This window comes from Rousettus aegyptiacus, unplaced genomic scaffold (genome assembly GCF_014176215.1).
Source record: "Rousettus aegyptiacus isolate mRouAeg1 unplaced genomic scaffold, mRouAeg1.p scaffold_m13_p_12, whole genome shotgun sequence".
Taxonomy (NCBI): Eukaryota; Metazoa; Chordata; class Mammalia; order Chiroptera; family Pteropodidae; genus Rousettus; species Rousettus aegyptiacus.
Window position 1 is genome coordinate 74,768,078 of NW_023416287.1, and position 26,404 is coordinate 74,794,481.

The 26,404-nt window shown below is 45.5% G+C and overlaps 1 protein-coding gene across 1 annotated transcript in view; it reads right to left on the reverse strand.

Moving 5' to 3' along the window:
- LOXHD1 (lipoxygenase homology domains 1) overlaps positions 1-26,404 on the reverse strand; it is a 138,863-nt gene that overhangs the window by 90,797 nt on the left and 21,662 nt on the right. Inside the window, exons 5-7 of the mRNA XM_036230016.1 lie at positions 14,928-15,026; positions 7,559-7,707; positions 1,551-1,674 (exon numbers count right to left, since the gene is read on the reverse strand). Coding sequence (XP_036085909.1) covers positions 1,551-1,674; positions 7,559-7,707; positions 14,928-15,026 — 372 coding nt within the window. The remainder of the gene's footprint in view (positions 1-1,550; positions 1,675-7,558; positions 7,708-14,927; positions 15,027-26,404) is intronic.

Here is a 26,404-nt window from a genome sequence, read left to right on the forward strand (position 1 = left end):
TGACCCTACCCCACCCTCACCTTCACCCCTCGAACCCAGAAAAGTAAAATTCCCAAACACCTTTAGGAGCTGGCATGTGCAACTACATGGATGCATTCACTCACAGATTTACACCTTCCTTTGTTCAACAACCATTTATTGAGTGCTTATTATATGCCAGGCATTTGAAGGATATAGAGCTACACAGGAATGGCCGCTGCCCTTAAGATGTGGGTTTCCAGCTTCATTCTCTAAAATACACAGACAGATGGTGTCCTCGCACAAGCCACACTCCCGTGGCCTGGGTCATCAGCGATTCCCAGCCTCTGGCTGCCATTTCTCTTTTCCCTCTACCACCGGAGGCAAGTAATAGCATCGTGATTAAAGGGGCTATGCTAAGTCCATTCTGGTCTACGTTTTTAAGTATATATTTTGTAAACTATAGTTATAAATGAGTTATGCCACACCTAACAAAGGTTGGGGCAGGCCAGGGTGCCACAGTGCTGAGGCCGAAAAGTCCAAGAGCAGAGGAACTTTTGGTGTCTAAAACAATAACAGTTAGTGTCTGCCCAAAAGGTCTGGAACAAATGAAAGGGAAAAATTACCATTTCCAGAGAAAGTGGAGAAGGTCCAGAGGAAGTGCCTAGAAGCAGGTATTTGGGAAACATAAAGAAGAGAAATGGCCTTACAGGTGGAGGAGAAGATAAAGGGAGAGAAGGAGTAAGACCGGCAGCTGGGGGTGGGGGGTGGGGCGGAGATGGCAGGTGGATGAGGTGGGGGAGACGGGGCCAGGGTGACAGGGAAGAGTGAAAAGTGTGCAGATGAGGTGGAGGGAGATGCAGGGCATGAGGAAGTGGTGGGAGATGGCGTTGAAAGATTCTGCTGACTGGTAAACTGGAGCCGAGTTGCGGAGCATTTTGTACACTGTACCCAGACCCTGGGCTTATCCTTTGTGCAGTGGGAGCCATGGGAGGTCCTGCAGCAGAGTGCATTCTTAGATGTGCACATTTACCGACATCAATTGTCTTGAACGTTCATAAAGTTCCATGCAGGTTTTCCAAGGAGTTTGCCCAGGGTAGAGGTAGAGAGGGCACATCTAAGCCTGGATCTGTACGTTACCAGCTGCAGACCTTGGGTAGGTCTTTTAACTGCTATTTGACTTAGTTTCCGCATCTGTGAAATGAGAACAATAATAGTTCCTATAATATAGGGTCGTTGTGAGGATTAAAAGAAATGAAATAGATCCGGTGTCTAGCAGGGGGCTGGCATATAGTAAGCACTCAATAAACGGCCGCATGTATCAGGAGTTCTCACTTCATCCCCTGGATGACTTCTTTCCCCTGGGCTGTCAGTGCCTGCCCAGCGGAATCTCCCCATCTCCTCTGGATCAGCAGAGCCCCAGACACCAGTCCAGAGGAACAAGACTGTTGTTTTAAGAGCCGGAGGAACGTTGTCTAAAGATACAGCTGGCTCCCGCCCGAATGAGGCCTCCAGGCCCACAGACAGAATATCGGGCCTGAGGCAGGAACCAAAATGCTAGCCGGCGGGGCCTCCTCTTTCTTCAGTTCTACCTGTGGTCTCGGCTCCGCCCACTAAGATATCTCTTTGGATTTTGCCATCGTCTTCATCTAAGGCCAGCCAGCGGTTAAGAGGAAAGTCGTATTTTCTTTTGTTCCCAATATCTTCAATGACAATCTGGGAAGCAGAGGGAAGGACTATTCAGCGTCGGTGAGGTTTCGCCTCATGGTCAAATCCGACTCCTCCGCCCCTTGAGCGTACTCTGATTTTTCGCTCTCATCTTCTTAGTAGCCCAAGGAAAACTTATCACGAAAACACACCTATTGCCAGGAAAACCTTGCAAAACATTGAGTCACACAGGGATGCCTGGTCATTACCTCCTACTTGAATTACTGAGCTACTGTTACAGATCGTTTTCAAAAACTGAATGCAAGACGCTTGGCAGGATGCGCCCTGTGACACTGGAGCATAAGAACTGGAAGTCTGGATTTGCAGATGGCAGCAAGATTACCACCTTCCTCACCTGCCGAAGGTTGGGATTCTAACCTTCTTGGTGAGAAGCAGAGTCCCTGTAAAGGGAACTATGAGCCTTGAATTAGGTACCCAGAAACCTAGGATCTTGTGATTGGGTCAAAAAATGTCAGTCACTGACAGTGAAGCCAGTGGAATTGGCCATTTTCTAATTGGCCATTTTCTCCTGGCTTTCCGCAGGAGACGGGCATGTGAGCGAGGTCGGCAAAGCCGAGATACATGACTTCTAGAGCTTATCAAGGAGCTGAGGGGCCCTCCCAAAACGTCCTGGGAAGACCCAACTGAAAACTCACTTTAACATAAGCAGAACTGTCAACAACTAGAACGTGCCCTCCAGTCATAGCTTTGTGCAGGCAGATCAGGTGACGGACCAGGTGAGCTGGAAAGTAAAAATGTCTGCCCATGTGTTCCCAAGATTGCCTGAGAGAGGAGTCCGGATTTTCAATGAAAACTTACTTCCTAAGATCGAAGTGTCTGAAGTATGGAAACAGGGCACACACTAGGCTTACCTGAAGGCATCTCATCTTGTTTCAATCTAGCGTTCAATCAAAGAACCTTTTGGGCTAAGCACTGGCCTCCTGATGACACCGCCCACCAGAGAGGAGCCAGTGGCCTGAGCTGGTGATTGGGACCAGCCTTCCCACCAGGCTTCTGTCCCCAGATAAATTAGCTTTCATGCTCTGGTTTATAAATCACCCCTGTGATGAGGACAACCTGAGTGACCCACAAAGTGTACCCTCCATGTACCAGCCTCGGGGGCAAGAAATGAATATAAAGCAAGTCTTTGTTTTCAGAGAGTTTTCAATCTTCCCTGTAAAATTGCAGATACATTATCCAGCAAAGGTAGCCCTTGACCCATAAGCAGCCATTGCCATATTCCAAGAACCACTATTGAACTGTAGTTGCCTTTTAGAGCTCTAAGACCACGGGGCAAGGGACAGATGAGTTTTGATACAGGAGAAGAACGGAGGAAGGCTTCTGGAAGTTATGAACCTGCTTTGAAAACATCTCGGCATCCAAGAGTTAGCAGAACAGAGCTGGGCTCGTGGAAGAGCAAGGGAATGTTCGATGGGGAAACTAAGGCCAGCAAAAGAAATGGGATCTTCTCTTCCTCCCTGTCACAAGGCTGCTCTTCCCCACATGCCTGAGTTTCACTCGTCACACTGAAATACCACGTAACATGATATGCAACATGCCATACATACAAATAACTGTGAACGACAGCATCTGAATGGTAATACCCCTAATCCTCATTCCTTCCTCTACACTTTCTTCCTTTCCTCCGAGCATACCCATACACCCACTCCCTTCGTACCACCTCATTCAATAAAGGCCTTCGATGGTCCTGCCATCACCCACCTCCCTAACAGTTCTCAGTGGCCTGAGCCCACCCAGAACTATTCAACACCCCCAGACCCTCCTTCCAGCTCCTCCTCATCTATCACTCTCTCTGGCCAAAGGAGTCCTTCTCCCTGCCCCTCCTGGCAAAACCCTACCTATCTTCATGGCCCAGCTCCCATGGACCCTACCCGAGGTCTCTACTGATGCCCAGACACTGCTCACCCCACATCGGTTTGTACCCTCTCAAGACTCTAATCTCACCCTGCTTTGCATTAAAGTTGGGTGATTCTGTTTTCTGATCTTCAAACTGGGAGACGGTCTGAGCAACACTTGTGGGCAGAATGTTTATTCACCAGAAGCTGAAATTTTAGAATATAAGGTTACAGTAAGTAACCTGTCTTGCAGTGAGTAAGCAGTTATTTAGAGACTTAACCTATTTCCTTTAGAAGCAGGACCATGTTTATTGTAACAGCTGCAGTTGGTAGCCTGGGGCCTAGGACCTAACAGTCACTCCATAAATGTTTGTTGAATATTGAGTATTATTGGTGACATGAGGGCACATTGGGCTTTTTGAGGTCCCTGAAGTGACTCCATGAGCCTCTCTGTCTCCTCTTCCCATCAGAGCCAAAGTGCTGGTTGAACCTACACTCCTCACAGCATGCGGCAGGTCATCAGCTGGTTCTGGACTTTCTAGTGCATGACACAGTGGAGAGAATCCAGCCTGGGAGTCCAGAGGACCTGGGGTTGGTACCAGTCTTGCTACCGAAGAGCTGTAGGGCCCTGACCAAGTCCCTTTACTGAAGCAGATGAACCAAGGACAAGGCCCACTGGCAGCATAATGTTCCATCTGTGATTATTGATCTTTTGAAGTGGTTATTGAACTTAACTGGCTGTTTGAGTTCATCACAATTGGTAGACTCACCAGATGTGGGGATCAAAGCCATGTGCAAAACCTCAGGGGGGGGGGGGGGTGCCAGTCCTGGGGAGAAGGCCAAGAGCAGGAGGAGGAATGTGTTGGTCACGCCAAGGCCTACCAGCCCAGGCTGAAACACACACAGCCAATTAACTAGATGGACGAGGAGGGAGATGACCTGTGAAGGAGTTAATTATACTGGCCTTTAGATTTATCCCATCAAACCCTTAAACATAAATACCAAAGGAGTGGCTGTCAGGTGAAGTCCCAGGCAACCCAGCCTGGCAACTTCGAGAATGAGCACACTTACTGTGCCTGTGTCAAATCTAGAAATGCAGCCAATTTAACAGACCCTTTAATTGGCGTCTCCGGGGAGCTGAGGGCAAGCAGATCAATCAGAAAGTGGCCAGCGGTAGCACTGGGTTTCCCCCAGCCTCTGGTTTTCGGAGTGCACCTACCCTGTCTGGGACCCAGAAACCTCCTTCCTGCTTTCTTATCAAGATTCTTCCCTCAGGAAAATATCCAGTAGATCCAGGCACACTGACATACAAAATGCTTGAATTATTTTAATGTCTTATTTCTGGGGAGTGCTTTGGTTTGCATAAGTTAAAGGAATAGGCTGTTAGGATACTTTCAGCATCCAGAGGAACACCCACCTTGGCTTGGGGTGGGGGGCAGATGGAGACCTGCCTATAAGGCCTTGAACGCACCCATGTATATAATACGGCCCCAAAGGGAGTAACCAATCTCACATTAAAAGTAGCCTGCTTGGCCTTCTGGCTTAAAATAGTGTCTGAATAAAAAACAATAAGAAGAAAGAAGAAGAAAAGAAAGAAAAGAAAAAGAAGAAGAGAGGAGAGAAGAGAAAGATAAAGGAAGGAAAAAAGAATGGAAAGAAGGAGGGAAGGAAGGGAGGGAGGGAGGGAGGGAGGGAGGGAGGGAGGGAGGAAGGAAGGAAGGAAGGAAGGAAGGAAGGAAGGAAGGAAGAAAACATCATTGTGAAGAATCGGAAGAGCTGAGCTCTTTGGAGGGGAGAGGAGGGCAGGATGGATGAGTTAACATAGCCCTACTACTACTAGACACTTTTTGGCAAGACTTTTCAACTATAAATATAAAGAAAAAAAATCCTACAAGCATCCTGGCTGGAAAACACACACACACACACACAAAACAGTTTTTCTAGAAAGAAACAAAAGTCTACTTGGCCTCAATATCAAATCTCAGAAGGCAATGGAACAAGATTCACAATGCTTTAAAGGGCAAAAAACGTTCTCACCCATGGATTTCACACTTTGTCAAGCTGCCCTTTCCTTTGAGCGTGAAGATAATGAAAGGTCCTGTTCTGTCATGTGAACCTGCTGCTTCATGAAGCTTCCAAGAGCACCCTCGGTGACCGGGCCCATGTGACCAAAAAAGAACCTGACCTCACGAGGTGCAGCTGCAGCAACCGTGTCCAGGTCGCATCCAGGCCCTCAGGTGCACGTTGCCATTCCCTTCTATCAAACCTTGTGTTTTCACTGTGTTCCTTCCCAGGATGAAGGAGCTGAGCTCCTAGGCATCTACTCTGTGCCCCACCCTGGCTGAGGTCACCAAATGCACCTGCTTCTGCCCAGTTGAACAATAAAACTCCCTGAAGATACATCCCTGTCTGAGTGTTGGCTATTTTAGGTCTGGACTCCCTCCCCATTTCTTCTCCAATCCAAGCAGAGTCCTGCACAGCATCAGGCTGGCTGCTTTAAGGGCCACACACCTGCTCCTCTCCACAGGAAACTTCACCATTCCTCACTTCACTAACTCATGCCAAGAGCTGGGGAGGTGCCTTCAAGGCAGACACTCTAGGATGCTCACTCAACACCCTTTCCAATCATCTTCTTAGCCTACTTCTACTATCAGGCTGGAAGGCTAGACACTTGATTTCCGAGTTTCCATGTAGTTAGGGTGGCCACATGACACATTTCTGGCAGGCAGAAGTTCCAAGGAGAGCTTTACTTCTCTCACAATGAGGCGAAGCTTGCCAGAAAAGTCTTTTCTGCCTTGGGTCTTCGCCTCTCTTCCTGTCTGGAACGCAGGATGGCTAGAGGTTTTGGAGCCGTCATGTGACCATGAGGCAACAGGTTGGAGGATGAAAGCCACAGTGCTGAGGATGGCGACCCACTGAGAGAGCAGGTGTCTCGGAAAGCAGCTGCACCAGTCCTGAACTGACCACATCTGGACTGCGTGTGATATGAGAAAAATAAGCCCCTAATGATGTAACGCTGCACTTCAATCTTCTGATACCTGCAGCCAAATACATTCCTAACTGCTACAAGAAGGCACATGAAGTTAAGTAATAACAAAACCTCAACTATCAGACAGCCTCGTTCTCTACAGTCGAACTATTATAAATATGACAGATTTCTGTTTTAAGCAATAAGAACTTTTTCAAAATATGTTTTAAAAATATATCATACCTTTTTTCTATCATTCTGTGATGAGCTGAAATATACTGATAGTCTCGTGACTAAGGAAAATGTATGCAAAGGGCTGGTAGCCCATTTTCTAAATGACCTCAGACTTCTATCAATTTTTAATATTCCTTTGGCTTTTTATATCTCTTCTGACTCCCCATTATAGTTCTCAATATTCCCACCTATTACAATATCGCTCTCTGCCTCTGATCTCCGCTATAGGTTTAAATTTGCAAGCTACAAGTTTGCTAGAAAGAATTACGGGTAAGCCCTAGGCTCTGAGTGAGAATCTGAGGGGTCTTTCTTTCAAAACAAGGGCAGAGCAATATAAAGCCAGATATATTTTGAAGCAGATATATTTTAGCTTCTCAAAAGCCCTTTTGCCCTCTTCTTAATTCTTTGTCCTGGGTAGGTAGAATTATAAGGGACCTGAGATTCAGAAATTTGAGGTTTAAAACAACAGCCCCAGACAATTCACAAGAGAGCCCATGGTTAGGGTGAACGTTCTAAGCAGGCAGGGTTATAAACATTCGTGAGAGGGAGAGGTTCTGGTGGACCGGAGTCAGGGAAAGCCTCATGGCAGAGCCTCGAAAGATGACCAGGCCCTGGCTAGGTTCAAATAAGGGAACTGGGCTTTCCAGGAAGGTGACAACATGGGCAAAGTCTTAGATGTTATGAGGAGGGCAGCATGGTTGGCTAGTGGGCTTAGGTAGAAGAGTGGAGGCAGATGGACCATGAGAGGGAAGTTAGGGCTGAAATCTAACACTCTGAAGAGCCAGAATTCCCCACTCCCAGGGCACAGGGACCACAGACAGGCAGCTGAACCCACCTTGGACAGGAACCAACCTGCGGAACCCCCCTTGTTGTTGTGGCCAATGCTGATCTTCATCAGCTGTCCCAGATCAGGGGCATCCAGGGTGAACTTGTCTTCGGCTCCCTTTTCAAAGTTGTTCTTTTCACTCTCCAGCCTACGCTCCCCTGTAGGCACAGACACACAAGAAAATGACAAAGAAGATCTCGGGGGGAGAAACAACCAACTCTAAGTCTTAATGGTCTCCCCACTGAAGGATGTTCTCCACAGTCAAGCAGGGGAGAAGGTCACATGGTCGGGGGACAGGTGGTATGCCGGCACTCTCTGTACTAACACTCGATTTTGCTAAGAATCTAGAACTGCTCTGAGCATAAAGGCAAATGTAAGAAGTCAACAAGGGTAACCTCACTGTGAGATCTACGGCCTCCGTAAAGCCCTCCGGCCCCCAGCCCAGGCACAGGCTTGCCTCGTGTGCGGCTTATGCACAGGACTCATCGCAGGGTTTCTGATTTCTGCTTAGTCCCAAGTTCCCATCCTACTGAACCAATCCACAACCCCATCCCTAGATCCGAGGCCCTGCCTTACTTGTACCCCTGCTTGTCCTGAACTAGGAGCCCCTGTGGTAGTTGATACACGGGCTGTGGCTGGGACCCTGACAGCAGCCGAAAATTTCCTTAGGCCTGACTCCTTCTCTGGAAAACCGAGACGAGAACTATCGTCAGACACTGCTAGTCGTTTAACATGGATTTTTTCTTTTTCTCACTTATTCCTCGCCGCCATCCAGAAGGAGGTATTATTAACTCTGTCTTGCAGATGAAGAAACCGAGACTTAGAGACGTTAAACAGCTTGTCAAAAGCCACACCGGTAATATGTACACTGTTAGGCCTCATCCGAACCTGTTCTTCCTACTTTGCAATCTTCCATTATCGTGTTCCAGGTCGACAGGTCACGTGAGCACTTCCGGCCCCACCCAGGCAGCAGCCTTTTGCTTGTGTCGTGTTGTTTTCCTTCTGTTCTAAAATGTAATTCTTTACGTTTTCCTAAGTTTTAAATTGCAACAGTTCAAATGCATAGAAAATAGTATGAGCCATCCATGTCCCCACCGCTCGGATTTCAGAGTTAATACAGACATTAATATTTTGTCTAATTTGCTTGGACCTTTCTCTTTTTTAAAGGAAATAAATCACAGCAGATCGAAAGTCTCACTGACCATCCCTATTCCTCACGCGCCCTCAAATTAACACTGTCTTCAAGTGGTAGGTGTCGTTCCTGTGAATGTCTGTGTGCTCGTGTTATGTATCCGTAAAGAAAATATGCTACTATTAGATTTTTTAGAATTTTACATAAATACTAGCATCATAGTGCTTATCTCTGTCTCAAGTTCCTCATCTGTACGTGGGGATGCTAACAGCACCACCATGCAGGGTCTAGCGTGAGGATTCACTGCATTCGTACACACGAAACACTTAACGGCAAGCGCTGTCCTTAACTGGGGTTGTTGCTCGTGCTCCGTTAACATCACCATGTCATCATCAGCACATACCCTGACGCAACTTGCTTTTTCAGTTAATGTCACACTGCTGAGACTACCCTGTTAGTGCTAGTAATTTGGGTTAATTCCTCCAACTGCTGTATATTCATCGTTAAATGAAGAAAACACTGTTATGTATGCATTCTTCTACTGATGGAGATTCAGGTTATTTCTAGTTTTTTTTTTTTTGCTATTGTAAATAGCACTGAAATGGACTCTGTTGTAGCTATCTTCTGATGCACATTTGTAAAAACTGCCCTGTGTAGACACCTACAGACAGAGTTTCTGGGTCCTGAGGTACTCATCTTCAGTGTATGAGGTATTACAAAACTACCCTCCAAAGTGGTTGTACTACAACAGTTACCACCAGCAGTGGATAACGGTTCCCATTTCCCACAATTATTAACATACATATTTTAAAATTTTGTTTTAGTATGTGTATAATGGTGTCCTGTTGTGGTTTTAATATGCATTCCCTTAATTGCTTCGAGAGATTGAACATATATGTGTGTGTCTGTGTTTGTGTGTGTGTGTATATACATATATATATTATATATATATAATATATTATATATAATATATATAATATATTATGTATTATATATATAATATATATATTTTGAGATTTGTATATGTATGTAATTTAGATCTTGTGCTTCTCTAATTTTCCTGTTTAGGTACTTTATTGTCTTTCTATTGTCTTTATCTGTGGTGTCTTTTATCATATAAATATTTTTGTTTTAATGGACTTTATCAATGTTTTCTTTTGTTGTTTGTACTTTTAGTGAATAGTTCAAAAAACTCCATCCTAAAGTGATATAAAAAAAAGATATGCTCTTAGTTTCCTCTAAAAATTTTATTGTTTTGCTTTTTCACATTTAAGTCTTTGGCCCATCTGGAAGTTATATTTGTGTATGGTGAAAGGTAAAAAGATGTAATTTTATCTTTTCTCATATGGTGAGACAACTGTTTGCACACCAGTAATTGAGTATTTCATCCTTGTCCCTCTGATTTACAATGCTATCCCTATGTGTGTTTCTAGACTTTCTTCCGTTCCATTGGTTTGTTTATCCTTCTATCTATGTCACACTGTTTTCATGTTTAGAGATCTTCAATGTCTTAACATCGGGCAGGGTAAATATCCCCATATTGTTAATCTTGTTAATATTATTTTCATTATTCAAAATTGCCGTGGCAACACTTAGTCCTTTATGGACATGAATATTAGTAGCAGCTTAAGCTGTAGGATGTCGGGCCTTTTGGAAACGTGGCTGAATTTGCACTGCATTTATAGAACAAGCTGGGAGAATTTACCTTCTTAGTGAATTTCAGCCTTCTCATCCATGAGCATAATCTTCTAATTTATTTAAGTATTCTTGCATATCCTTAAAAAAAAATTTATATATTTTTCCAGAAAGCTCTTTTGTTAGTGTTAGTCTTAGGTACCTTATAATTGCCATTGTAAATCATATTTTTTTTTGCTTTGTACTTTTTATTAATTTTTGTATATTAATCTTGTATCTAGCACTTTTACTAAACGTTTTCATTGGTTCTAGTGACTTGTAAATTCTCCTGGCTTTTGAAAGATGAAATTATTATTCATCAAAGAGAAGCTTTGATGAAAATTAAACTTTTTGAGTGAGAGGTTGGAGTTTCTTTTAATTTGATTGACAATATCAAAGAATGTTGTCTCTATGATATTGATTCATTTGAGTTTAAGACTTTCTTTGTGGTTTAGTACATGGTCATTATGTGCTTGAAGAGAACATGTGTTCTCTGCCAGTTAAATGTAGGAATCTGTACACTTCCATTAGATCAAGCTTATTAACTATACAGTTAAAATCTTCTACATCCATACTATATTTTTATCCATTTGACTTATCAATTAGTGAGCGTGCCACATTAAAATCTCCTACTATGATTATGTATTTGTCGAGTTTCTCCAAAAATTTTGTTAATTTTTGCTTAGCATATTTTGGGACTATGTTGTTCAAATTATACATATTCAGAATTACTGTATATTCCAAGTTTGTTTTTCCATTTGTCATTGCCTAACATACTTTTATTTTTAACAAAGTGTTTTTCCTTAAAGATTAATTTGACAGATATCACTGTAGCTACACCAGCTTCTTTCCTGTTGCTGATATGTCCCTGGTATACTTTTTTCCATCTCATTTATTCTCAGCTATTCTGTATCATATTTTAAAGCTGAGTTTATTCATTTTCATATAATATGAGAATACCTATCTTTTAACTGACGAGTTTAGTTTATTTCTATTTATTGTGTTATTTATACATTTATCTTACTTCTTGCTATAGCCATACTTTTTCTTTGTTTCTCTTTCCTCATTTCCTGTCTTCTACTGGAATGATTTGAGTTTTGATTCCTTTTACTCCCTCTATTGGTTTAGAAGTTATACATTTCTGTTTTGGGTAATTTTACAATTTTTAAAAATTTATTTATTTATTTATGGTGACATTGGTTAACGAAATCCAATAAGTTCCAGCTGTACACTTTAACAGTAAGGCATACACACACACACACACACACACACACGCACGCATATATATATGTGTGTGTGTGGTGTGTGTGTATATATTTACACTATGTGTTTCCCTCTCATAGTTAGATTTCTTTCTGTCGTCATATATTTGACCCCCTTCACCCTGTCTACCTCCCTCTCCCTCCTCCCCTCTGGTAACCACTAGTTAATTTTATAATTTTAATATACATACTTTCCTTATTAAAGTTCAAAGTTAATACCCTCCCAGGGATGGGAGAATAGGCTGGTATCAAGAACCTTATTATGTTTTAACTCTCGTTATCTACTTTCCTTCTCAAAGATTATTGTTTTTTAGTGTTTTGTGTCCACATTTTCTAATGCCCTGATAATAGTCATCATTATTATTGTTTACAGAGTCAATGCTTGCTTAGATTTGTTACATTATTATTAATTTTTTGGCTCACTTTTGTTTCTTGCAGCCCATTTTTTCTTTTGGGTACAATTTTCTTTTTCTTAAAGTATATTCTTTAGTGGTTGTTAAAGCACAGGTCTCTGAGTGGTAAAGTCTATTTCTCTTTGTTTACATAGAAATTTATTAATTTTTTTCTTACTCTGGAATTACAACCTAGCTGGACATAGAATTCTAGGTTGATATAAATTCTTGCTCAGAACACTGATGATATGATTCCATACACTTAAGACTTCTACAGGTTAATGATAGGAAATTGCTCTAAATCTATTTTTTTTATAGAAATATTCTACCAAATCTGGTTACTTTTAATCCACTTCCCATTTAGAAAAAGAAGGTGCAACTCACTGCCAGTGGTAATTTAATTTTACATAAACATGCTCTCTGAGGCTGATGCAAATCTGACTGGTTTTCAATGTAAAAATAAAACATAAAAACTGTTCTTGGAGTTATTTCCAAACAAAACTTGTCTCTAATCCTAATGTAACAGGAATGTGTACATAAATCGGATTCATCGAATGACTCTTCAGCTAACAACTGTTCAAGAACAATGTTAACATCATGTGCAGGACTGTTATGTTTTCTAGGCTTAGACATTTTCAGCGATTGAGAATTACTATAGTTTGTAAAGGAAAATACCACTACTAAAAACAGAATGCTATAAATGGAATGATATCACTTGTTTTCAAAGACTGTTGATATACTAGGGTGATGTGAAATAATAAAAGCGAGATATTTCATGGCAAACTTTGGGGGTAAGGTTAGGACTGTAATCTGCAAGTTATCTCGGGGTAAACACTGCAGGCGCAAGCCCCAACGGTGAGTATTCTTGGGGCAAATGGGAAATGGGTTAAGATCTTTCTCTTTGCCTTTGGTTTCAGCACAGTGTATCTATAGGTAGATGTTTTTATTTACTCTGTTTCATGATTCATTTTGTTACTTTAATCTAAAGATGTATCTCTTTGCTCAATTCTGAAAAAGTTTCAGCCATTATCTCTTCAAGTATTTCCTCTCGCTTATTATACATTCTTAGTTTCTGGAGCTCCTGCTAAACATTGATCAGAACTTATTCTCTCTTCCATGTCTCATGACTTTTCATTTATATTTCCCAACCTTTTAACTCTTTGCAACCTCTGAATATTTTGCTCATATTTACCTTCTAATCTACAAATTCTCTATTCAGTGGTTTCTAATTGTATTGTGTTGATTAAGCCATTCATTAAATATTTCTATGTAGTAACCGTATTTTTATTTCCTGTATTTCTGTTTGCTAAATTTTTCATGGTACCTTGTTATTTTCTTCAATTGTTTTTCATGTCTATAGTCAGTTTAAAGATACTTAAGTTACAGCCTTTTTAATGTTACTCTATTATCTGAAATTCACAGGATTTAATCTCATTGTTTGTTGTGTCTATTGATGCTTAGTCACGGTGAATTGTGTGCTTGCATGTTTTGAAAAGTAAACTCATCTTTAGTACTTTATCTGTGGGAATCTCATGCAGTCTTGCAAATTCTTCTGCCAAGCACCCAAGGTTATTACTGGCATGGAACCAATTTTCTGTACTTAGGGGAGAGGAGGTTCCCAAATCACACTTGTAGTGAATCAAACCTCAAGCCACATGCGATGCCAGCCTAAGGTATCAATTTCTCAGAAACTGTCTTTGTAATCTAGAGCTCTTGCAGAGATAAGTACTAATGAGCAAAATTTTCCTGGCCTATTTTTTGCTGAAGATGTTTCTGAATCTTCAGGGCTTCTGGCTTTATATGTGGTTCTAATGTTACCTATTTTGCCTCACATAGGACTAATTTCCCATTTTCTGACCCCAAATGGGTATGAAAACCCATCCTGTAGATTGTTGAACATGAAAGTTCTCTCTTTCCAAGAGCCGCACCATCAATTCACAGCTAATACTTTGGTTTTGAACTCCTTCTTCATTTCTGGCACCAAGAGACTTCTCTCTCTCTCTCTCTCAATCTCTCTCTTTCTCTCTCTCTCTCTCTTTTTTTCCTCATATAAACTCAGCAATGCATTTTGAATTTTGTAATATGTTGTGTCCAAAATTCACACATCTCAATAGCTTTACTGACTCCTATGCTATTCTATTTAATTGGCAGAAGCAAGAGAGAATCCCCTGTCTCAGTTCCAACACCCGCAGCTGTGTCTCAGTTCCTGCCCCATCCATGAGGACAACTCTAATTCTATCCCTGCTCCCAACCTGGTCTGCCTAAAACCACTGCATTGAATCAGCCCATGCCCAGCCACGTCCCAAAATATAACTCAACATGGACAAAGAACTTAGGGCAGTAAAGAAGGTAACTGAGAATGAATTCTCTTGCAGTGTAGAGCTTGGATCTGTTCTAGGATACGGGACAATTTTAAATCGACCTCAAACGCAAGCACACCTTCTTTTAAAAACACATTGCACACATGAATTATACAAGATGGGCACCTTGCTGCCCAGGGATGGCCATTGACAAATCACATTGCAAGAAGAGAGATGCTCAACAGAGGAGCCTGAAGTTGCCTTCTTCTGCCAGGAGGGTAAGAAACAGCCCACGTAAAATGCAGTTCTACTTTCTCAGAGAAAGAAAAGAGGAGAGGAGAGGAGAGGGGAGGGGAGGGGAGGGGAGGGGAAGGGAGGGGAGGGAAGAAGAGAGGAGAGGAGAGGAGAGGAGAGGAGAGGAGAGGAGAAGAGAAGAGAAGAGAAGAGAAGAGAAGAGAAGAGAAGAGAAGAAGAGAGAAGAGAAGAGAAAGAAAGAAAGAAAAGAAAGAAAGAAAGAAAGAAAGAAAAGAAAAGAAAAGAAAAGAAAAGAAAAGAAAAGAAAAGAAAAGAAAAGAGTTATGGGCATGGCTTGTGAAGAAAGCATTTCAAATCCATTACCTGTGTCTCCGAACTCTCCAAAGATATTAATAAAGACATCGGCATCGGTCCCTGCGCCAATGACATCACCAGTGTACACCTTGACTTCATACTTGTTACCTGAGAATGAGGACAGAGAAAGCCTCAGCTTATTAGGATTCTGAGGAGAGAAGAACAGAGGCCTCAAAGTAGTTACCGCACCTCCCCCCTTCCCCTCCACGCAATGCATGAATTGTCATCATTACTATCAATAACGGAGCAAGAAACAAGCTGCCTGACATTGGTTCCAAGTGCTCATTGCTAATATATGTGTATCAAATCAACACATTGTATACCTTAAACTTACACAATGTTAAATGTCAGTTACATTTCAATAAAACTGGGGAAAAAGTCAAATGGTTATTGCTAAATAACTGGATAGCATAAATCAGAGGTAGAGGAGTCTTTTTCATCTACTAACATATTGCGTTGAGATGCATGAATCAGCCCAAATCCAGGGTGTCACACTGAACCGACCCACCAGAATATCTCTCCTAGATACTGAAATGTCTCAGTTAACTGAGCCCCTACATCTACTCTGCCTTCTCCAATCTATCCTCTACATTTCATCACAGTGTCAAAATTCACTGGGGAAAATGAATTCTGCCAATGAAATTGTCAAGGCCATAACCAATGCAAAGACTAGAGGCACCAAGGGTAGCCAGCAAATGCACACTTTGGGGTTACCTCATTTAAGGGCCTGTATCTTCTTCCTGTATCTTTGCTTCATTCATTGAACAGAAATTGATTCTCTGTAACCCTTAAATACCTCAGCCTTGGCGTTGGTGTCGAGATAGGCTCACTGTGAACTTGACAACATACTGAGCCCTGCCCAGGTCTTCCCTGCTGGAGCCTGCTTTAGGGTAGGGAGCAAAGGGCAGGGGTTGCTGTGTGGTGTGGGAACAGAGACTCCTCTAGCTTTTCTTTGTGCACCAACAAGTCCAAGGGCTGAGGAAACTCTCCCTTCTCTTTTTCCTTCCTGCAATGGCTTCCTAAATTTTATGTAGCAGAATCTTTTATTCAGATGTCTTATATCCAGTATGAGAAGTTGATAAAAATTAGAGCTGTTTTCACTGAGGCCCAGAGTTGGCCCCTTACCCACCTTCTCCCTAGAGCCTTGCCCGATGTGCCAGCCCCCAAGGGTCTTTGTCCTCTGGACTCCTTGGCTCTGCCATGTTGTCTGTGTCAATGATTTCCAAGTTTGCCATCTATTGCCTTCTGCTGTTTGCTAGTTCCTGCAGGTAAGGCGCCTAAGTTCCTCAAGAATACTGCAGGGGACCCACAAAGGACATCCCGCCCACACAGCCCTGAAGGCTGGTCTCTGCCCTGCTGAGAACCCTGAGCCAGGAGAAAGCAATGACTTCTCTTTCCCTTCTCTATGCTCACTCAGTGAGACCCATCCCAGGGAAGGGGAGATCCTCCAATCCTTGTCCCCAACTGAAGGCTCCAGTAGGACAGATTCGCATGCCCTATTACTTCACCGTGAAGACCCCTCTGAAACAGGAGAGTGACTCAAGGCCTTCAGAAGAGGCCAGACCTTGGCAACTCCAAGTCAGTAGCTTAAAACTTGGGCCACATTCAGGCTTCCTGGGGAGCTTGTTGACAAGGCAGATTTCCAGGCTCCCCTCCCAGATTCTGAGACATATGATTATCTAGGACCAGGAAGGCCCTGGCCATGTCCAGCTGATCCTGCCCTTGATCATCATCATCTTCCAAGTTGCAGAGGCGCCCTGTTGGGTAGTTGGTTTTTTCTTCCCCTGGAATGCAGGGCCTCTGAGAATCATTCATTTTGGATCATGTCCTTTCTCAGGTCCAGTCCAGGGCTCACTTCACCCAGCGGCAAAACCCCTCTGCAGGGTGGCAGGTTGCCCAGGGCCCCGAGGCTGGTGATGCCACAGTGTGGTGGGGCTGAGGGAGTCTCCGAAGGCCACTGCTAAGCACTGGACGGTCAAAGGTGCGATAGGACTCCAGAGGGAATTGGGCACAGTGAAGCGGGAAAAAGAATGAAGATCTGTGGAAGGACTAGCAGACATTCCTGAAGGCAGACTTAGAATTAGTGGGCTGAATTATAAAGAAGGACATTTTAGCTCACCAAAGGCAACATTTTCTGGTAACTAGGGCTATTCAACCAGGAATGGGATGCCCTTGGGGGAACTGAGTTTCCCATCCCTGGAAAAACCTAGGCAGTCACTACCCTCAAGGGGGTTGTGAGAAGATGCCAGAGGCGAGAGAACGTGGGAACACTAACAGTCCTCTTTAACCTGCAATTCCATGACATCTGAGCAGGAAGGGCAGCCATGCAGAAAGCGGAGGGAAGCCAGGAGATGAAGGAGGTTCTTCAGGTTCGTGTAAATGAGACCTGGGAAGCAGGAGCCCACGCAGAGCTTTGGGGCACACAGAACCCTTGTCCTGGTGACAGTCCAGAGGAGCAGACCATCAGGGCTGAAGGGAGTTAACATGGAGACAGCCGAGGGGCAGGGATCAAGAGACCCGACAGAGCTGGGACGGGGCTTCCAAGCCTTTCTGGCTGAGGCACACAAGGAGCCGAGGCCAGGGGTCAGGACGCCGGGTCAACAGAGTGCAGGAGGAAGTTCATTCTGGCACAAGGGTGGACTGTCTTCTAACTGCTGAGAACTTTCTACGGCAAAATGGGGCCCTGGGTCCCCACATAGTTGGCTGAGAGCAGAATACCCATATGTCAGATGACCTTCAATCACCCTGGGGGTGGGGTGTTGCCCAGAGATGCAGCAGGGTGGGTAGGCACGCCTCCCGACCACTCTTTAAATGGTCACATAGAGGGACAATGAGGCTAATTAAATTACTGTTTTCCCCCTCGCCTTTTTTTAAAAAACATTTCCTTTTCATGTACTACCCAAAACTATATAATTTGCCACTTTCCAAACAAGGCCCAGGGCCCTGTGCCAACCCTAAATTGTAATTAAGTACATATATCGACGAAAGAGAAGGCTGAATAAAAATAGGGCTTTCTTCTCTCCCAGCTGACAAACTGTCAGCACAGTACATCAAACCTTCTCCCCAATGGTCATATGAGAGCCCCCCAACTTCCTGTGATCAGAATTTCAATGACTGCAAACTCACAATTCCAGGTACAAGTGGATTTTGAGATGTTGAATTCATTCCTTAAATCTGGTGATCAGTGAGAGGGCAAAACAGGAATCTGGTAAAAGAGGAAGAGCTAAAGAGCCAGTAAAAATCCCTGCCCCAAGGCCAGAAGGGAATGAGGCCATTGAGAAAGATGATAAGAAAGCATAGAAAGAGGAAGGCCAGGGTTGACCCATGTTCTAGGGCAAATAATACTAGATAGCCAAACAGGAGTCATATGAGCTGCACCAAGGTCACATGATACAGGCAGGGCAGGTACCGTTGCTATTCTCATTTACAGAGGAGGAAACTGAGGTTCAGAGGGCAAGGCGGCTTGCCCAGTGACACTCAGCTGTTAAAGGATGCAAGGGGAACTCAAAGCCATGTCTCCAGTCTGAGAATCCAGGGCTTTTTCCAAAATACTTCATGGCCTCTCATACTCTATTGCCGAGGGCCAGCAAACTTTTTCTGTAAAATGCCAGGTAGTAAACATTTTAGGTCTTGCAGGTCACTTTGCCTCCACCTCAACGACTGACCTGTGCTGTTGTGGCACCGAAGCAGCCACACGATACTAGTAAACGCTGCGAACACAGGGGCGTGACTGTGTTCCGAGAAAGCCTTATGGACACGGAAGGAGAACTCCGTAGACCTTTCCTGTGTCGTGAAATATTCCTTTTTTTTAATTTCTTTTCAACCTTGTAAACATATAAAACTTCTCTTAGCTCAAGGTCTGCACAAGGACAAGTGGCAGGTGGTTTTTGGCCTTCAGGATGTAGCTGGCCAGCCCCCGCCCCAGGCTGCCTTCTGCTCTCAGGCAGTGTTCTGTGTGATTCTAGGCAGAGGACTGTGGGCAACTCTGTGCTCTCTGGCCTGGAATGAGAGCAGAGCTGCCTGGTGCAGGATAACCACAGCACATCCTAACTGCTGGCTGAGCAGCTCAAGGTTCCAGAGACTGGGGCGCTACTGGCCCTTCTGTGTTGAGGCAGAGGGGGTGAGAAGGAGCATGTCCTGTGCCTAGGCTGGGCAGGAAGAGCCAACTTTCCCTACCTCCATGATGCTGTATGACCAAGCTGAGCCCAGTGTTCCCCTGAATCCGATGGAGTCGGGGGCCTGGGCTGGGGTTTCCCGAAGGTGGTGACAGATGGCAGCACCAGTTCTGCAACGTTAGGTATTGCAACTTCAAGCCCTTGACTAGCTGAGCGCAAGCAGGAAGCAGAGATGGGAAGAGGAGAGAAGATCAGGTTGGAAGAGGAGCCAGCAACAAGTTCAACACCCTTCCTGAGCAAGCACAGGAGAAATGGGGCCTAGTGAAGGATCACGGGAGCTGTTGCCCACGCCAGGGTTGGCCCATGTTTAACCCATCTGGCATATTATCTGTATAAAATTTTCTCTAGATCTGATTTTTCTCTGGCCCTTCAGCGGGGCTACCATTAGCCATACAGTGCCTCTGTGCAAATTAGAAAAAAGGATCCCTTCCTCAAGACACTTTACTGCCATCTGTTGGATAACTGTCATAATAAATGCACAAATCTACAACCTCTATGAATGTGAAAGCTATCTCCTTACACAGACACACCTGCACACCTGAACCCAGCAGCTTACCTTTCAGGCCCTAGCCTCTTCTGCTAGGTCAATATGAGCTCTGAGAGGCCAAACTAATTTGAGCATTGATCTGAAAATTATACAACAAGGAACACAGACCAAGAATTAAGTTAATCACATGGTGATTAACCAAACAGAAATGAGCTGAGGTCCTGTGCTGGTGGAGTTAGTTGCAACCTAAAGACAGGTTTCCTGCCTCAAGACCATAGCAGAGGGCAGCCTGTGTCCTTCTTGCCCTTTCCAGGGGTTACCCAGGCTTGGCTTTGCCTTTTTATTCTCTGCAGGCCCCATGGCAGAGGCAGAGGCTGCTCCCGCCAAACAGGAAATCTGTCCTCTGCAGGCCAGCCGGAAGCTGCCTGCGTGGGCTTCCAGAAAGGCAGGCACCGGCAGGCCCAAGCTGCCTCCTGCGGCTGGTGCGCCAGCCGCCCCTGCACCCTCCCCTGCGCTGTCTGGAACAGTCAGCACAAGACACATCTCCGCAGAGCCACCTTAGGTGGAAGCAGGGTAGCGGGAGGGGGCTGGAACCCACAAATCCTGGTACCATGTGCACAGCGGAGCCTGGCTGAGCAGCTCATCGTGTTCACAACCACAGAAGTTAAGCAAATGCCAAGTAGCTAAGCCTCTATCCCACTTGCCGAGGAAGGCACCATCCCACATCTACCATGATCTGAGCCTCAGAGAAAGCAGCTCACGTGACCCAGGCTTTTTTAGGAAGCAGAGAATCATGAATGAACTGATGGCGAACTGACTCATGGGGCTCCTTTCCCTCGCCTTCCACCCCTTCTCAGATCCTGTATAATTAGATCATGGCTTTATTTATTTTGCCAGGTGAGGAGCGGAGAGAGGGGTTGGAAGGAGGATGACTGAATTTGATTTTACCCTCCCCACCGAATCTGCGATGGCTCACACCCCGACACCCCTCACTTCCGCTCCCTGAGAGCCAGACGCAGAGAAGTGAGATATCACAGACTCTGTGTGGGAGGAGATGATAATGGTGACGAGAGAAATTCAGCGGGGCTGCCCTGGGGGTGGGGGAGGAGGGGGAATGGGCTCCCTCAGCTGAGGAAGGCCTCTGACTACCCAAGCCTGCCCAGGTGCGGAAAGGGGGTGCTCAGTGGAACCCAATGGTACATGCCTGGAGCTGGGGCATGGCTGCTGGCCACTGACCCTCCCCCTTATACTGCCCCCAAGAGCTTTCCTCTTCCTTCCCTAGGGGCCGGCAGCCCGAATCTCTCACCCGGATTCGCCCTATTGTTAAAATAGTACTGGAACGTTTCTGCTTTCTCGACCTGGCTGTCCTTGCAGACACATCCTCTCATCAAAATAACAGTAAGAGCCTCTGATGGTTACCAAGGACCTACTATGGGCCAGCCGCACCTATTATCTCATTTGATCCTCATCATGACAGATCCTATTGCTACTATTATCACCATTTACTGATGAGGCAATGGAAGCAGGAGGTTCAAAAAGGTAACCAAGTTCCCCCAGTTAGAAAGGGTGAAGCCCAGATTTGGACTCTAAGGATTGGGCAAGAAGTCTCTCTCTTAAACTGTCATTTCACCTACCCTCAGGTCTGGGTTAAACCACACCTCCCAAGCCTACAGCGCTTCACTCCATAACTCCTAGGGTCTGTGTCACTTGCTTGGCATCTAACGTGTGCTCAAACAGGCCCTGGATTGACCTCAACTGAGTCTGGTTATGCACTGACATTAAAACATCACTTAGTCATTAACAGTTACTCGTGGAAGGTAATAAAACAAAACAAAACGCTCTTTTCCTGTATCACCCCCCAAATAAATATACAGCTAATATATTTCCCTAAGAAGCTGTTCGAGGTAACCCTGACACTATCAGGTGTTGAAATACAGCGTGGAGTAGATACGCTCTCACTCCTTTAGCTCATCGTGCTCACTTCCCTCTTCCGGTTCATTGCCGAGACCACAGAGCTATTCCCTCAGGCACCTCCGTCTGTCTCTCTCCTTGGCTCCCACTCCCGCTGCTCTACCGAAGCCCTTTCCCTTCCACCTGCTCCCGAGCAACCGTGGCTCCATTTCTTCCCTCTCTAACCCGGGTTCCACTCCACTGCTGGAGCGTGTCGCCCCACAGCACCGGGAAGTCGGCACATCTCATAGTCTGCTGGAGGAACCAGAGCGCCCTGTAGCCTAATTGGAGGCAGGTGAGTAAGTGTCAAAAGCCTTAACATTCTGCAAATCTCCTGAAGCAGCAATTCAATCCCTGTGCATAACGGTTAGTTTATACTAGGAAATAACTGTGTTCATAGATTACCTATAAAGATGTCTACCACGGCATTATTAATAAAAAATTAAGAACAACCTAAAAAGATCCCATATAGGGGATTGTTGGGGGTAAATTATGATATTCGCCCATTCATGAACTATCATACAACCATTTAAAATAATGGTTTAGAAGATTATTAAGTGCGATAATATAGTATTAAGTAAGAAAACCTGATCACAAAGTTGAGCGTATTACAGTACCATTTCAAATCAATATGTTTAATACATTCATGCACAAAAATAGAATGGGAAAGAAATTCACCAAAATGTTAACAGGAGTGTCTCCAAGGCTGGCCTACCCAGTGATTAAGTTCAAGACTGGGGTTTACTCCTGACTCCCTTACTTGTATGCAAATTATTTAACCTCTCTGTGCCTAAGTTTCCATTATCTGTAAAATGGAAATAATAATACCCCCTTTGTAGAGTTGTTATAAAGATTAGATAGATGATATTTAGATACGAAAAGATGATAGACAGATGATAGATGATTGAAACAGATGGATGGATGATAGACCAGAATTATGCCTGACACTGATTAAGTGCTCAATAAAAATTAGTTAGATCATCTTTGGGCGATGGGATTACAGAAGAGTTTATTCTTCCCCTTCTTGCTTATTTGTCCTTTTGAAATTTTTTACAACAGCCATATTTTTTTTTTCTATAATTTAAAACTAAAGATTGAAGTCACTCCGCGTTAATACTTGAATAAGTCCAGCCCTCTGTAGTCCAGAAGCCGTGGAGAACCCCTGCCAGTCTACAGGAAATGCCTGAAGACAATCCGTGCACGTGACAGACACTCTTACACCCTCGAGCTGGCTTTGGCACCAGGAACCTTTGAGTTGGACGGAGCAGTTATGAGGCGGGAGGGAAGGCTGAGGATGAATGGGGGAAGACAGACTCGCAGGCCACCAGATGGACCTCCAGCCCCAGGCACGTGGGAAAGGTGGGAACCCCTTCTGTGACTCTCACTGGGCTCACTCTGGGCAACACTTGGCGCTCAGGGGAGGGGTCCAGCAGGAAACCACAGGTGGCTGGAATGGACACCAACAGCTGGATCGGGACCAAGGCAGTGTCTCTATCATAAGTTCAGATTTCCACGCGGACTAAAGCAGCACTGAGAAAGTGCTATTTCCATAAATAGAAAAAACATACAAAGGTTATTATAAACACCTATTTGAAAATCAAAATAACCAAGTTTAGCGCAAAGATACAATGTCGTGCATTCCCAAAAGGTTCTGGCTGCTGGGTTAAAAGAGAGCATGACTGACAATGGTCCCAGGGGGCCTGAGGCCACAGTGAAGCTGAGCTGGAGGGCCTGTTCCCAGCTGTATGAATGAGATACTGCGCCATCAGAGCCCATCGGTTCCCTCGAGTGCCCTCATTCTGTTTGAAAGTTTAGCAAACTCCTTCTCAACCATGAAGTCTTAGCTTGGGCATCGCCTCTGCCGTGAAGCTCTCCTGATTCCCCCTTCCTCTGTGCTTCCACTGGCTTCCATTGTTCATCCGTCAGAACATTCTACCCCTTTGCACTGTGATTACTTACTGGTCTGACTCTCTCCCTTCATATTCTAGGCTCCTACAGAGAAAAGCTTCTATATATTTAACCTGAGCACAGGATCTGGTGCACAGAAGATTCCCAATAAATGCCCATGGAATCACTGAGTGACACCGGAGGAGCACGAGCTGGCATCTTGAGCTCAGGTGACCAAGAGCAGGTGGCTTAACATCCCTGGGCTTCTGTTTTCTCCTCTATAAATCAGAGAAGTAGATAAGGTCCCTTTGGGCCTGAAATTCTCTGGTACTCTTTACTGAGGCCTCATTCAAAGCAGTTCCTTCTTCCCACTCTTTCCGGAGATGATTTTCTGCAGTGCTAGGTGGGAGCAGATGGGGTGGGTGGGAAGCTGCTGTGAAGTTCAGAAGAGGCGAGCACTGTGGGTCTGGCCCAGCTCTCCCCACCCTGAAGCCCTCACGGCTGACAGTCTGTGGGCCCAGGACCACCTCCGTAGGGTTCCGAGGAAAAATGGCCCCTGAGCAGTACCAACAGCAACTGGAGCTCAGAGGGCCCTGGATAAAGTTTGAGCTGGGTTGAGGGGAAATGTCAGAGAGAGGGAAGAGGTTTGGGAATAAAGGTGCTCCCTGCAGGCTTCAACTGCAGTCAAGGTCATGAGCCTATTCTCAGTTGTCTAGATGAGACTGTCGGATTCTAGAAGGATTCCTGGCACTGAGTGGCTCCAAAGTCCTTTCTGATTCTGAGAGGCCAGAATCCTGAGTCTCTGCAGCTCAGAGTCAGAACAAGCCTGAGTGCAGGAAAAGAAGACAAGGAAGCATCAGGATCACGACAGCACCAACCACCATGATACTTGTGCCATTTACTGAGCACTGACCCCAAGCCTGGCACCGCACCAAGTCCTTTATGTTCATTTCCCCCAAGTAATCAGCTCACCCACTTTCTGAAGTGGGAATTAATGTTATCTGCTTCTCACATATGCAGAAGTTGAAGCACAGAGCTTAAGGCATCTGCTTGTGCATGCGTAACTGGCAGAGTGGCAGAGCCAGGTTTGACCACAGAGAAGGGGGGTCCAGAGACTGAGCTCACGGGAAGAGGGATGGGCACGGTGCCAAAGAATGAAAAGTATGGGGGGAGGCGGATGAAAAGGGGAAGGAATGCCCATAGCAGAAGGGAGAGCACCAAAAGCCACTCTCCTCTTGCCCTGTGGAGGAGGGCTAGCCCCCGACCCATCCTTTTCTGTCTGGTCGTGAAGGTAAACAGCCTACCACCTAGTGCACCCGCACTAGAGAGGAAGAAACCAAGGCTCGGAGAGGAACTGAGATCTACTGCAGGTCTCATCGCTACTTGACGGCAAAGCCAGAACTAGAACTCAGGGCTGTAAATAGTCCCATGCACTTTGTGATCCAGAGAACTGTCTTTTTAACTTAATAATTTAATTACTCTCTGGCATCATCCAGTAGAATCTGGGGACAAGTCAGGGCTGCTGGCTTATGTGGCAGAGCCCTCATGATGGGAGAGTTTTGCATCCATCGCCCAGGCTGCTTTCATTTCGCGTTTGCTTTTGTATCATGCAGTTCGCCGGCAGATCCACGAGCCACTGCAGGTAGCGCGATTTGCACATGCCCCTAATACATTCATCACAGTCCTTTTCTTGTCCCATCCTTTCTCCAGATGCACCCTGGGCACTGTGCCCAGCATGGTCTTGCTGAGACTGGATACACATCTGGAGCTGCATGATAACCACTGTGGAGCACAGCGTGGGCTGTGAAGAAATCACAACCCAGTTACCTGAGTGGTAACAGTGATCGTGTCAGACAAACACAATTTCATTTCTACGCGTCCCCCAGGCTCTGGGCAGCTTTCAGCCCCAGCACGGGCTGTCCCATTGGTACAGCTCTCTTTCCTTCAACAACCAACCCCGCCGTGGTCTCTGGCACATCACACAAAACTGGCTGCAACCATATTTATTATCAATCCACCGAAGAAGAGACTGTTCCTTAGGAGAAAGGTTATCCCTAAGGAGGCCTAGGGAGCAGGTCGCAGCTGGGAGAAGGGGAGTGGGCAGGACCCATCTCAAACGGGGCCCCCGTAAGAGCAAGGGCCCTCTCCACTGTTGGCAGGGCCTGGGTCTGAAACACTGATGAGCTGTTGTGCCTGGGAACTGACAGCTCTGGGGTGCGAACAGCCCCCAGGCCAGCTGGAACTCAGCTCTTGGCTTCGGAGGCCTGTCTCATTGCCAAGTTGGCAGAGCTTTCCCTAAGCAATGTGCTGTGGGCTCAGTACTAATTTAAGCCACGTGATAATCTTGATGCTTTTCAAGGTGGGAGGATTTGTGGGTTGGTCCTGGAATAGGGACAATTACGTGGCCAGAAGGCAGGAAATGACATCATATCAGCAGTGAAAAGGCCAGGCAGGGTCTGCCCTAAACAGGTCCAACCCCCACCTTCCTACCAGGTGACAGCTCCTGGCCCAGGATCTTTCAAGACCCAACAGTGGGTCATCCAGAATCGACCCAGACAGATCATACCATCTTATCCCACCTTGTCTAACTCAAATATCCATCCCCCCCCCACCTCCTCCCACTCTCTCTCCTTCAGTACTGCCCCACCCCACCCCCAGCCTCGGGAATGTGCCTGGAGACTCCCTGAGGCCAGAGGGGGATGGGTCATCCCATGCTTTCAACCAGGGAAACTTGAAGAGTGCTTGTCGATCGCACCTGGGTGTTTTGCCCCATGAACATCACACCTGAAGCGACAACATCAAGGTAGGGGGAGTAATGCCAGTGGGCAGGAGACTCATGGCAAGAGAGATGAGAAGATGCTTGGCCAGCAGAACACCAGCACAAGGAGGCGCCTCAGAGCACATCCAGTACACCCTTCTGGAGAGATGAGGGACCGCCTGGAGGGAACGAGTAACTGGCGTAAGGTACACAGTGACCGAGGGGCGAG